The 13,926-nt window shown below is 45.9% G+C and overlaps 1 protein-coding gene across 1 annotated transcript in view; it reads left to right on the forward strand.

The window, feature by feature from the left end:
* Positions 1 to 4,250: 4,250 nt before the first annotated feature.
* The window catches only part of LOC149280877 (phosphatidylinositol 3-kinase catalytic subunit type 3), an 89,397-nt gene continuing 79,721 nt past the window's right edge, over positions 4,251 to 13,926 (forward strand). Inside the window, exons 1-5 of the mRNA XM_089499984.1 lie at positions 4,251 to 4,318; positions 6,246 to 6,434; positions 7,039 to 7,182; positions 9,815 to 9,944; positions 13,572 to 13,598. Coding sequence (XP_089356110.1) covers positions 4,251 to 4,318; positions 6,246 to 6,434; positions 7,039 to 7,182; positions 9,815 to 9,944; positions 13,572 to 13,598 — 558 coding nt within the window. The remainder of the gene's footprint in view (positions 4,319 to 6,245; positions 6,435 to 7,038; positions 7,183 to 9,814; positions 9,945 to 13,571; positions 13,599 to 13,926) is intronic.

Below are 13,926 nucleotides of genomic sequence, written 5' to 3' on the forward strand. Positions count from 1 at the left end.
CCCTGTACCCAGGAGGGGCTACATCGGAGCAAGTGACGGCGGTGATTAAAATGTGTCACCAGGAACTGAGCCAGAGTGGGTCTGTATCTCCCAGACTAGGGGAACAGACCACCAAAATATCATACCAGGATATCCAACCCTTCCGAGAACCAGAGGATGAGACAGACCGGGTTACAGCCGAGGTGTGTGAGCTGGAACACCAGCAATGGCAGTTAGAGTCTGCACCTGCAGACTGGAGGGATGATTTCTCCCATCCCCACTTTGAATCATACTGGGCACAGTACTGGACAATGTGGGATATACGAGTTCCACTCCTGGGGGAGAACCCGTTGCCGGAGTGGGAAGACGAATTGAGGGGTCTCATATATGCAGAGCTCGACCTCCAGAGCCGCTACCAGGGATTCTCCCAGCAGTTAGCAGGTGAAGACCACAGCGACCCTCTGATGCTGTATAGCCCCATCGACCCAGGACTAATATATGATGCCTTCCAATTTGACTCGTCCTTCGGAAGCCCCTGCCAGTACCGCAGGGATACAATCTGGGACAACCGTGCAGAAGTCCTGGTTTATGCTATTCCCCCCGAGCTGGAGGCTGTTATGGATTGCCTGGTCCAAGAGGAATGGCAGCTCGAGAGGGACTATAAAGAATTGCTGCGGAGAGTGGAGCTCCAGGAGTTACAAGGAGACTGGGAGCATGATACTACAACTTGCGGGAGTGGGACTGAGGTCCTCTTCACCTACTCCATTGCCTCTGTCCTGGCGAGAAGAACCGAGTTCCTCGCCAGCAAGAAGAAGCGGAGGAGGAAGCCAAAAGCTCCGACCCAAGTCCCCACCAACAACCCTGGCTGCTCTACCCCGGCAGAAGAGATGACTGTCCCCACCGCCCGAGTAAGTGGCACAATCCCCCTCACCAAACCCCTAGCTATGCCCGTAGAAGCCAGTGCCCCAGACTGTCCCCCTGATTTCCCGAGTGTCCTGGAAGAAGCCCGGGTCACTGCCCCAGAGGTTCCCTATGAAGTCCCCGGTGACCCGGTAGAGGCACCGTTCCCCGACCTAGCGAGGGCGCCAGAGGGGCTGCCGAGTTCCCTGGGTCCTTTCAGTAGCCTGGCGCAGGCCCTGGTTCCTATCCCTGGTTCCCCAAGTGTCCTGGTAGAAGCCCAGGTCACTGTCCCAGAGTGTTCCTCTGACTCTCCCCGTGCCCAGGCAGAGGCACCTGTCCCAGAGAGAAAGATCGAGGGTCTGCTTAACCCTCCCGGTGGTCCAGTATTGGCACCTGTCCCTGCCCCGGAGTATTCCCCCTGGGTCCCCTGAGTACCCCGCAGAGCTGCTTAGCTCGCCCAATAACCTCGTAAGGGCACCCGTTCCTGTCCCAGAGTGTCCCCTAGGTCACTCCAGTGTCCCGGTAGAGGCCCCTCTTACTACCTCTACGTGTTTTCCTTGTTCCCCGAGTGCCCCTGGCCCGATCAGCAGGGCTTTCCTTCCATGCAACCGCCCTGGCCTGGCAGCTGCCCCAGACTCAGTTCCCAAGACTAGGGAGCAAGAGTCTCCAGGTGCCCCTGTTACCCTGGTGAGGGGGATAGCCATGTGCCCCCGGCTGAGCTGGGACCGTCCTCCAATTCACAGAGGACTACTGACTATCCTTTTGGGCGACCAGGGCCCTGGCCCACCTTCTCTGGATGCTTCTGACAAAGGGGGCCATGAACTAAGGCCTGCACCTTTTGAACTTTGTCTACTCGGACAGCCTGCAGCAGACCCGTGTGGATCTGCCTGGTCTGCCGGACCGTTGGTCAAGGGGGAGATCTGTGACAGGGCCAGGCTAGCTGGCTCATGTGTCATATGAAGTTTAGCCGGGTCACGGAGCGCTTTTGTGTCCGGTTCCGTATACCGTGACCCGGTGATATATTATATTGTGTATTATTGTGTGACCAGCCCAGGGACTGATGTGGCTTCAGCTCCAGCCTTCAAGGAGACAATCCTATAATCTGGCTGGGGCTCTTAATCAGCCAGCACAGCCCTGTCTGCCCAGACGGCACCCGCACTACAGGGGGGATAACACAGGTGGGGGAACCCATTGTATTCTGTAATCCCCTCACCTGATACATCCCCTGTATACTAATGGGATTTGTGATGGGATGTGGCTGATGGGATTGGGGGTTGGGTTCGGTACACATTGCATTGAGATTGTATATAAGTTCTGTGTGTTTGTAATAAAGAGAGTTCTTCTTGGTTTGCTACGAATGGTGGTCTGGATGATCCGTGGATAGCTGAGTGCTATCCATATGAGGGACTGACTGGTGATTCCTCAGCCCTCAAACAGGGGTACCCAGCCTTGGGTACGGTGACCCTGTAACACAACCGATTTCACAAAGTCACGTGTTCCACCTTCTCAGGGCTTGCGGCTAACTGCCTTCTCTCTCACCAAATGCCTCCAGAGGGAATGCTGTGCAGCCTTGCAGTGTAGGTTATTTACACACACCTGATAGAATCTGTTAACCCTTATGATACCGCAAATAAAGAGCACCCTAACTGCTACTCAAATAAAGAGTACCCCCACGTATACTTACCTCCCTTCACCTCCAGTGCTGTCTCTGTAAACTCGGCAGGCAGTGGTCTTATGAGACCCTGTGCGCATGAGCGGAAACACACCCATTGATTTCAAGGAAAGCAATTCCCTACCACTGATTGGCTGCTTCTCCTCGGACCACAGAGCAGGAGAGCATCTGCAGCTTCTACCCATGCACTTTTTAGGATTTAATATTCATTCTTCTTTAGTGACCCTGTAAAATTTCCCTTTAACCGCACACCCTGACATCAATGGCGATAATGGCCATGGCTAAAGCATGATGCCGTTATTTGCCCATTTTTCATGTTTCTCCATATTTTCTGCAACCAGGAAGAAAATATTGCAATACTTTGGGAAATGGTGTGTGATGTCGTTACTATTTCAGGACACACATACTCATAACGTCAATGACAACGGGGTGGATTATCACATTTATTGTGAACTGGGAATTCTAGAATTATTTCTCTTTTACATAATAAAATGAAATCAATGAACGCTCAGCATTCAAATACGGACAAACTTTACTAGTTTAAATTATGAAGTTTATCAAGAAAATGATTTATGTTAAAAGTAAGTTTGTACAGTCAAGGAATTTAATAAAAATGAACCTTGGACTCCTACTTTATTTTGCGTGCTTTTGGGAAGTTTTGGGCTCCGGCTACCCGGAGCCTACCCTCGCGGGACACGGCCAGGACCACCGGCTACCCGGAGCCTACCCTCGCGGGACACGGCCAGGACCACCGGCTACCCGGAGCCTACCCTCGCGGGACACGGCCAGGACCACCGGCTACCCGGAGCCTACCCTCGCGGGACACGGCCAGGACCACCGGCTACCCGGAGCCTACCCTCGCGGGACACGGCCAGGACCACCGGCTCACGCCGTTAGGGCGGACCCACTGACACAGCACATTTAATCATTTAAGGGGGGCATGTCAGGACCCCACTTCCGTAACGGAAATTTTCAAGGGTCAACCTGGAGAAGTGGTGCTTCTCAGAGTCTCCGGGTCAAAGCCAGAGAGCTCCCAGGTATCCACACATATCATTCGTGGTCCACTTGCCATAAAGTGCTTAAGGATCGAAACGAGTATCCTTTGCATTTTTTTTTTCTCAAATGCATTACTCATCACAAATAATTATAAATAGCCCACAAAGCCACATAACCGACTGTGTAGTATATATACGATTCATGGAGGCGGGAATCTTTCCAGCCAAAACAAGACCACCGCAAACGTTCTTATGATGGCGTTTGCCAGTCACAATATGGCGTCGATCATCACCCTGTTCTGAAACACACACGCAAGACTCCATATTAATAATGTCTGTTTCCGTTTACCAACCACTTACGCGAAGTCATTTCGCAAGACCGTCTCTTATCCTTGGTATCTTGGAAAGCGGCGCCTAAAAATACTTTTACCGGTGACACGTTTTATGTCTCTAGTGTCTGGCGCTCATCATAAATCTACGCCGAAGACAAAAGCCCATGTGGGCGGGGTTAGCTCAATATGTGGTGCGTCGTTGCGTCGCTCTTGTTGTCGCTATGGCTACATACTCAGCGAGAGCCAATCGGGAGAGTTCTTCCGGGTCGCGCTCTGACCCTGCGTTGTTGTTATACCGACAGATGCCGGAAGTTTGGGCTCAGCATCCTGCGCTCGCTGACAGCTCCCTGACGCCTCGTCTCGGACACCGACATGGGGGAGGCGGACCGGTTTTTCTATGTGTACAGCTGTGACCTGGACATCAGCGTGCAGCTGAAGATGTGAGTCGGGGGACGCTCTAAATCGCCAACCCTTACCCGCTAAGCCTCCGTGCTCTGTTCAGGCAGTCCCTCTTTTCCAGAAGCTCAGAGTGTTTGCTGGTTATGAGGGCATCACAGCCCTAAAAGCCTCAATACCATAATAACACCTGATCAGCCTGATTTAGGTGGAAGATAAAAATAGGTCTCTGCTTATGAATTTTGGTAGCTGGTGGGGGGTGAATTCTGTAGCCCAGGAAGTGGGCACTCAGCACATTAAAGAGACAGTTTCCTGCTCCTGAGAGTCCCTCTAAGGAATAATACATATTAAAGAGAGCACTTCATGAAATAATATAAACATTATTACTTATTTCTGCCCTGGGGTCTGACTGGCTGCTTGAGGCAGCATTGAAATCAATGGGAACTGCTTCCAACGCATGCGCGCCGGGGTCTGAATGGACCCCCCTGCCTGCAGCGTTTGCCGAGCTGACGGGGGTAAGTATATCGTGCGTTAGGAGATGTGTTCGCAGGGGTTATCAATGTAAAGGGACCGTGTAGCTGTCGTATGCGTTAAAGTTCATATGATGGCTGAACTGTGCCTTTAACAAATTCTCATCCTCGCTTAGTGAATAGTCTCCTCTGTCTTCTCTTTGCCGACAAGTGGGGGGAAAAACACCCCGCAGGGCCAAATTACGTCACATGACTTTTATTCATGTCTGAAAGGACGGCGATCATTATATGTTTATTATACTCTGGAGAGCGTTCAGAGGAGGGCTACCAACATGGTAAGGAGGATAAAAATGATCAGGAAAATCTAGGTTTGGATCTAGGAGCCATTTTTTTTTAAATTTTTTTTTATTATTATTATTATTACTCCCAATCATGTTTTTATTTTCATATATTTAAAAGTTTCGTTCGTATCTCCCGTCTCTCTTTAAAGGTGATGCTTCACCATCGTATGTCCCTTTAATATATAAATGTATAGCATGTATATCGTTAAAAAAAAAAAAATACATCCTGTTCTAAAGATAATAAAGATGTCACAAAATATGTGTAATCAATAGAAAAAGTGAAAATTTCATTTAAAAAAAAAAATGTATAAATAAATTGGTTAAAAAACACATTAATCCATTAAAATATCTGGTAAATCAAGTTACTAATTAATTGATGAATATTAATTGTACCAAACATACATTTACACTCTAACACCGTACGGTTAAAGACACTAATGCATATACATGCTAATGCCATACACTCACTCACACACACACACTCACACTCACTCAAACACTAAATGCTGAAATACACTCACACACTCACACTGTATGCTGACATACACTCACACACTCACACTGTATGCTGACATACACTCACACACACTCTCTAACATTATATGCTGACATACACTCATACTCCCAGGTGCCAGGTAGTGATTTCTAGTTGCCATGGTGACCTGGCGCCCGGAATTTCTCGAGCTCTGGTCTGGGGGATTATTAATTCGTCCGGCTTGGGGGAGAGAAGGGTTATAAAGGGCCAACCATAGCAAGCTTCTCCGATGAGCTTGCCTTGTATTATGTGTTATTCAACGAGACCTTGAAGGCTCTCACCAATAAACTATGAGTATGCATCATCGTTTAACAACAGCGGATTGTGCAATGCGATGACATCATAGGTAAAATAAGTTCAGGTCTTGTCTGAATTGACCTACAGAGAGTAGATGTTGGGAACATACATGGTGACGTTATATGTAACAAAACGTCATTCAGTCTTAGTCTTTTCCCCAAAGTTTAATGGAAGCTGTCGGCCAATCAGGAGGCATCTGGGGATGTAGTTAAAGGCACGTGAATTAACCACGCGTTGGCTCGATTTCAATCTGCTTCTAACACAGCAGGCTCTCGCATGTTGTGAACTCTGCTAAATGCAAGCACTCTGTCTGCTTTTATGTTTGCAGAGGAAGCTTAGAGGGAAAACGAGAACAGAAGAGCTACAAGGCGGTGCTGGAAGATCCGATGCTGAAGTTCTCGGGGCTGTACCAGGAGGCCTGCTCGGACCTGTACGTTACCTGCCAGGTGTTTGCCGAAGGAAAGCCGCTGGCGCTGCCCGTGAGGACGTCTTATAAAGCATTCAGCACCAGGTGGAAGTAAGTGCGCTCCCTCCGTCCTGACGGAGCGTAGCAATCATTGTCATAGGGGGTCACTCCTGGGGGGTCCGGGCGACCCGGCGACCCCCCCCCCCCCCCGCTTCTTTGGAACGTTTTGTCATGGAGGTTTGTTTTATTGCTGATAATGAGAATGCACAGGATGTTTTTAACCTCTTATTGACCGCAAATGACAAGGAGCCTTTAACAGTATGAGTATGAGGCTCTACAACGCTAAAAGCCCCCAAAAGAGCAGGGGATTAAATTTGTCGAATACCTTTTAAAACGTTAAGGTTCAATAATTCATAAAGCATAGAACAACGTGTAGTTATCGAGGTTAGATGTATACTTTTTTTTTTATTGCCATATGACTGGAAGGACGATGTATGTATATAATATTTGTCGCAGAAGATTGTTTTTATAGTAACTCTAGAATTTATTTGGATGTTTTACGTACGTTCTCACCTATCATCCTTGAGAAGCTCTCGGCAATCGGAGCGCGGCATTAATGAGGTCTCGTGCCACGCAGGGTATGCTGTAATCCACTGAAATATTTATGCCACAAATGACACGTTTATCCAACGTTTTTCCTTTTAATCATTTGCAGTTGGAACGAATGGCTGAAGCTTCCTGTGAAATATGCAGATTTACCAAGAGGGGCCCAAGTAGCGTTAACAATATGGGACGTGTACGGGCCGGGGAAGGCCGTTCCGGTCGGTGGGACTACCGTGTCTTTATTTGGAAAATACGGGTAAGTCCATTTTGAACGTAATTGCACAATGAAAGGGTTAACTATCGGTGCCCAAAAGCGGGACTGGCCCTGGAGTCTTGAGGTTGAATGTACCAACGAGACTAAGGACTGATCGGGGGTTAAGTCATTGGTAAAATCGCAGTCTAGATGGGCGGAATGGGTCTTATCTGCCAAGAAACTTTGTTTATACAGGAAGGGACTGCCCTGTATAATGTATAGTTAGATCAGTGAGATCCTTCAAGGTCTCCTCACCCATTGAATTATACATTACCCGGGGGCAGCTCAGCCCTTCCCACTGGAGAAACTCTGCTAGTGTCGGCCCTTCATAATTAATAATAAAGCGAGAGAGAGAAACCACTACGCTCCCTTTAATGCGTTGCTCCAAGATCATTGCCTCATTTGCCTCATTCAGCAAAAATCAAAAAGCTTCTTTGTGCGTTTTTTTTTATATGTTTTTAAAAATGAGACGATAAAAAAGGCAGATCCCTTTAACAAGAGAATTGGGTTAATGGTTGTCTCAATGAAGCAGAAGCTTTGAACCTCCACGCTGGTGTTTATTTTTTGTAAGAAGACCGTTATTATTGTTATTTATTATTATTATTTTATCTATAAAAATCCTTTGTAATCTGCGGACTTGTGACATATAGCTGTATATAATTCAAGGGGAGGTAAAGTTATTTGTCAATAAGGAAGGAACACGCCGTCTATAATAAGCACGCACGTTAAACCAAGAAATATATCATTTTATTTCAAATCCGCCCCATCCGGCCCCCATCTAGTCACCCATTTTTCCTGCTGTGAAGACTCAAACCTTAATCAGTCTTTATTCTTGTCTTAGATTCTGGAGCCGTTTGCCTATCCCATGCATGTTTAAATTCTATTACTGTATTAGCCTCTACCACTTCTGCTGGGAGGCTGTTCCAATTATCTACCGCCCTCTCAGTAAAGTAATCAATGTTCAATTGATGTTGATATCATTAAAACGACAGTGAAGTTAGCAAAATGTAGAAACGACGGCTGCTTCTTGGAATATGCTGCCTGGATGTTTAAGAGATGATTGTATAACCCAGGAAAAATAATGGAAGAAAAATGTAAAGAAACCCTTTAAAGCTTTAAAGGTTTGGGGTCGCTTACAAAGTTCCTTTTGACTACTGTAGCTGGAAACGGCTGATTTTTAATGGAAACTTTAATTATAGTCATACAGAGAACCTTTATCACTCCCATCACTGCTGTGTTCCAATGGCCCTTTATCACTCCCATCACTCCTGTGTTCCAGTGGCCCTTTATCACTCCTGTGCTCCAATGGCCCTTTATCACCCCCATCACTCCTGTGCTCCAATGGCCCTTTATCACTCCCATCACTCCTGTGCTCCAATGGCCCTTTATCACTCCTATCACTCCTGTGTTCCAATGGCCCTTTATCACTCCCATCCCTCCTGTGTTCCAATGGCCCTTTATCACTCCCATCACTCCTGTGTTCCAATGGCACGTTGTGTTCGCTGATCCAAGTTTAAGTTTAAAAGGCTAATTGATAGTTAGAAACCCTTTTGTAATTATGTTACAGCCAGAAATGTCCTTGTTTTCCATAAAAACAGCTGAGTGACCCCAAACTTGTGAATGACATATATTGCATACACATACTCTATGTAAATATAAGGATTAACAGATATTTAATTGTGCAAAGCGTGAACAGTGGTCTTGTCGGTGCTTCCTGCATTTATTTTTGGGATTATTAATGCATAAAGATGGATTGTCTTATTTGTTGCTGAAACTATGATTGTGGTCACTAGAGGGCGCTCACAAGCCACACACTGCCCTCCGTTACAGGGCTCTTTCTGTTAAAACTGGCATATTTTGTCATTTGGCCGATTGGATCTGTAGCTGCCAAACATCATCTAAAGCTGCGAAAAGCACGATGTGGGAAGCGGTGATCCCTGCACTGTCGGTGAAAGAGACCGACGACTGATTACGGTTTGAGTCTTTACAGCAGGGAAAACGGCCGACTAGGCGGCCAAAAGTCTGATCTCCCGGCAGATTCTATGTTTCTGTCGGTGATACCTTTATGGGACCAACACCGAGACCGCGTTATCTAGGAACCTTCCGGCTTCATCCTGCTTCCGTGAAAACAACAACAAAACACTGACATCGTTTTTTCCAGTATTAATCTCATTTGGCCCGATCTGTCTGCCGGGGATGGGCGGCTTCCTGGCTTTTACTCTGTTAGGCTCTGATTTGTGGATGAGAGCTGTACAATATGACAACTTTCGGTGTTTCTGCTTTTAATCAGTCCCGTAGCGGAAGCAAACACACATACTAAGCCCTTTTAAACCATGTTAAAAAAACAAATAATACATTTCCAATCCGTGTAGAGTCGGTCAGAGGTCTATACCTTGCCATAAATTTAAGGATTAACACGAGCGCCACTTTCTGCATTCCCTATGATTAAAATGATTTCTTATATATTTAAAATTGTTGGGAGTACCTCCATGTTTTGGGTAAAAACCCTATGAAGTGGGGACCCCTTGTCTTGGCTTTATAGGCACCCCTAGGGACTGGGCTTTAACAAACCTCGCTTTAGGTTGATATTAAAGCGTCGTACAAACTCATACAATCATGTATGTTGTGTTTTCAGGATGTTTCGCCAGGGAATGCATGATCTTAAAGTGTGGCCCAACGTTGAAGCAGATGGGTCAGAGCCAACAAAGACTCCGGGCCGGACAAGCAGCACCTTCTCTGAAGACCAGATGAGCCGACTGGCCAAGGTACAAAAAGATTTGAATAGATATGGACTAATTCAAATAAAATCTAACTCTTTAATGTATCACTAAGTATTTGATTCTTTACGGACCTGTACCTGATACCTTGATACTTTGAGCGCTTTGACGACAAAAGTCCTGGGGAAATATGATGATTTGTAGAGCATAACGGCTTAAGGTAGATCCAACAATGTCTTCAAACATGGAGATCTTTGAAGTAGAGGCGGAAGCCCAGAAAGGAAGAAAAGGAAAGCTGTGGATACATGGGTTGGGTGGTGGCAGAGGTGGAACTGAAGGACTCTGCTTGGTGGTGGTGGTGATGATGATGATGATGGTGGTGGTGGTAGTGTTTGGGTGTCAGGCAGACTATGCTGGTGAAGAGTGGAGGGCAGTACAAGGTATGGGATGGAATAAACAAGAGTTGAAGACGGTGTCTCGTGAGATGAGTGCCCAGATAGCGACTATTGGCGCCCAGAGTAGGACGGAGGTAAGAGTGTTTTGGGACACTCCCAGATAAGATTTCCAGTTCCAAATAATGTCATTTCTAGATTATGTATGAAATTAACACCCCCCCCCCCTTCAAAGGGAGCTTCCTGCATTTCTGAATATACTAACAAATATTTTATGCGGGGTTAAGTGGTCCCCTCCCCCTTTTTATACATTTTTCTTTCCTAAATGTAATTGTACCCACAGACCCACTACACTTCCGAGAGATGATACCCTTTCGACTTTTCTATTGCATCATGGAATATAATTAAATGTTTTATGACGGAAATCTAATTATGTGCGGCTGTCGGCCGGCTGGTTTCCTGGACAGCAGGTCTATAATTCAGCGACGTGTTTACATCCGATTTCCGTGGCTGGAACGGCGGTCAGTTGGCATATAAGGAATGAAAAGGATGTTGTTTTCCAATAAAGTATGATGTAATGTTACCTCAGAATGCATCTGATGCGCAAGCAGGATATTTCTAAAAGAACTATTTGAGTGAATCCATCTGTTTTCCAATTGATGTATTCAGCAGTTTAGTATATTAAATATACCAATGTATATTGTATAATGTAAATATACCATTTACAGCAAAACAGCACATATATACTAGACTTGTGAATTTGTTTTCGGGCGAACATGAAAACGAACGCGAAGGGTGCGTTTTTGTCGTTCAACCCGAATACCGAACATGGTGGCGACAAAATGTATGCAAAGACAGACAACATGAAGAATCTTCCTGTTTGTCTTTGTTTACTAATCTCCCTGGTCCCTTCCCCATCTAGCCCACCTTATCTACGCAGCATCGCAGGGGTTAACGGAAGCGGAAATCCATAGGATCGCTTGAGGAGTTAAAGGTCTGTGCGAGCGACTCTATTGGCCGTTCGTACGGACCTTTAACTCCCGGAGCGGGGAGACCAATGGACTCCCCAGGCCAAGTTCCCGCGCCAGAAGTCAGAGGTCCGTACGAGCAACTCTATTGGTCGCAAGCAGGGGGCTCAGCTGCACTTCATTGGCTGATGGCAGAGGAGGCCCCTGCCGGCGACCAATAGAGTTGCCTGTACGGACCTTTTAAAATCCCGACGCCAAAGCTGCTGCGTACCGCATTAACCCCTTCTAAAAAAAACAAACACGAAGAATGTACACAAATATTCACCTGAACCCGAAAACAGGAACGGGTGAATATTCGTGGAATAAGAAGATTTGTTTTCCACATGAAGACGAACAACAAGATGAACACGAAGAGCTGGCCGGTGCCCCTTTTGCCTTCATTCTTGGTGGCAGACTTTCTACAAGGTGCTGGAAACATTCCTCAGAGATTTTGGTCCGTATGGACGTGATGGCGTCACGCCGTCGCCACAGATTTGTCGGCTGCACATCCATGATACGAATCTCCCGCCCCCCCACATCCCCTGTTGGATTGAGATCCGGTGACTGCAGAGGCCGTTGGAGTTCAGTGAACTCATCGTCACGTCCAAGAAACCAGTTTGAGATGATGGCTTCTGAAACTCTCAGACCAGCCCATCTGGCACCAACAGCCACCATGCCACGTTCAAAGTCGCTTAAATCCCCTTTCTTCCCCATTCTGATGCTCGGTTTGTCTAAATGCATTGAGTTGCTGCCATGTGACGTAACGACCTAAACAGAAAGCCAATAGACAAATGAATAATATGTCACGTTTTAATAATGCTGTCACATCGGACCCCGCTTATTGAACCCCACCACCGCCAATTTATTTCCAATGATCCTTTAAAATCAATTTCAAAAGCACTGGAATTCTTTTTTTTTTTTTCATGGCTGTAGCTAACTTGTTTTCAGAACGCTAGATCTTTGAATGGTCTTGATTTTTTATTTTTTTTTTTAAATAAATACAACACCCAGTATCTCACATTATATTGCAATTAGCATATTTTTCTTTGTAATTTTTATTTTTTTTATTTGGGTTTATTGGAGAAAAAACCATCGAGGAGACGGCTTGATGCTATAAGTATGTCTGCCGTTTGTGTCTCTGGGTTATAATACCCATAAAGCCAGGCCTAGCTTCCATGTTTTAGCTGCCGGTTCGCCATCTCATTACAAACGACCTCTGTATGTGGCTTCTGATTAAAAAAGATTTATTGGTACCAAAGGCAGGGCCTTGTAGGTAGGAGGAAGCCGCTCTGCTTCCATCCAATATACGACGTTACAATCTCTCATAAATGCATAAATGCGGCTTCTTTAATAACGGTTTGGGAAAATGATTAAGCCAGTGCCGGACCTGGGATCTAAAAACTAAAACTAAATATTTCCTAAAACTAGATGGCTCAGGGAATCTAGTCAGGGCCATGTTGGCCCGTCCCATGCAGCTGATTCCACACCTAGATCACCCCCCTCTCTCTTTGTAGGGCAGGGTCGTTCAGGGGCTGCCATAATGATCAGATCACTCCTATTGGCCAGGAGTGATCTGATCGTCATCAGCCCACTTTGATTGGTTCTGCAGCAGTTATTAAACTCACAGCATTTGACCTGGAAGCACCCTGGACTTTCAGGTCAGTGCTGTTTTTAAAAAAAATAAAATATATATTTTAACTCTTTCAATGCTGATGCTCCCTTGAAGCACAGCATTGACTGATATTAAGTCCCCACCAGCTTGTGGGGGACTAATATTAACCCCTGCAATGCTGCGATGGGGGTCATACACAATCGTGCCTTTAAAGGGGTTAACACTCCACGATTGCTCTTAATTGAGCAATCAGGAAGCAAGGGAGGGGTTGGGGAACCCTTTCTCCCTGTCCCTGAAGCTGCCTCTGGCAGCTGGGACACAATCTCCTGTAGACCGGAGATTGCAGGGAGGAGTGGGGGCTTGTGGGGGCTCATTTTTACTGTTGCTGGTCTCCCTGGTCTTTTTTTTTTCCCACATAATTCTAATAATTTAATTCTATTAAGAGGGATGTACTTTTTTTCTCATACAGGGTGTTAGTTGTGCGACCCTGTAACAAACACCTGAAATCATTTGTAATATTGTAGTCTGGCTCAATATGGACTGAGTTAATAAGATATTACCTTTTTTTTTTTTTTTTTTCCTTTGAGCCATTTTTTTTATAATAATTCTTGCGAGGCTTACTAACCGAAGTGATCATTGGTTAATAAACTCCTTTTTAATACAGGAGCCCGACAAGGAACGGCTAGAAGAAGTAAGTAACGAACCAAAGCCCTTACTGCATGTCTGTGGGCTCTACCTGTCACTGGGTGATATCTTGAAATCCGTAGCCCTGATTTAGCTATACATTGTACAGGGCTAGCTCCGGCATTCCCGATTTAGGGAATAACCAGTGCCGTGTGTCCTGAGATATGAACTGGAAGGAACAGCCATCTTGTATGTTAACATTTAAGCTAGAAAAGTTTGAAGAGCCACAAAGTATAACTGCTGGAGGAGAACAATAATAAGAATAAAATAAAGAATAAACATTATTTATACTGTACTGTAGGAGATCTATATGGGTCAACTAAACTATATAGAGG

The sequence above is a fragment of the Sceloporus occidentalis genome, unplaced genomic scaffold (assembly GCF_023333645.1).
Source record: "Sceloporus occidentalis isolate IW3139 unplaced genomic scaffold, rSceOcc1.0.p SCAF_144, whole genome shotgun sequence".
Lineage (NCBI taxonomy): Eukaryota > Metazoa > Chordata > Lepidosauria > Squamata > Phrynosomatidae > Sceloporus > Sceloporus occidentalis.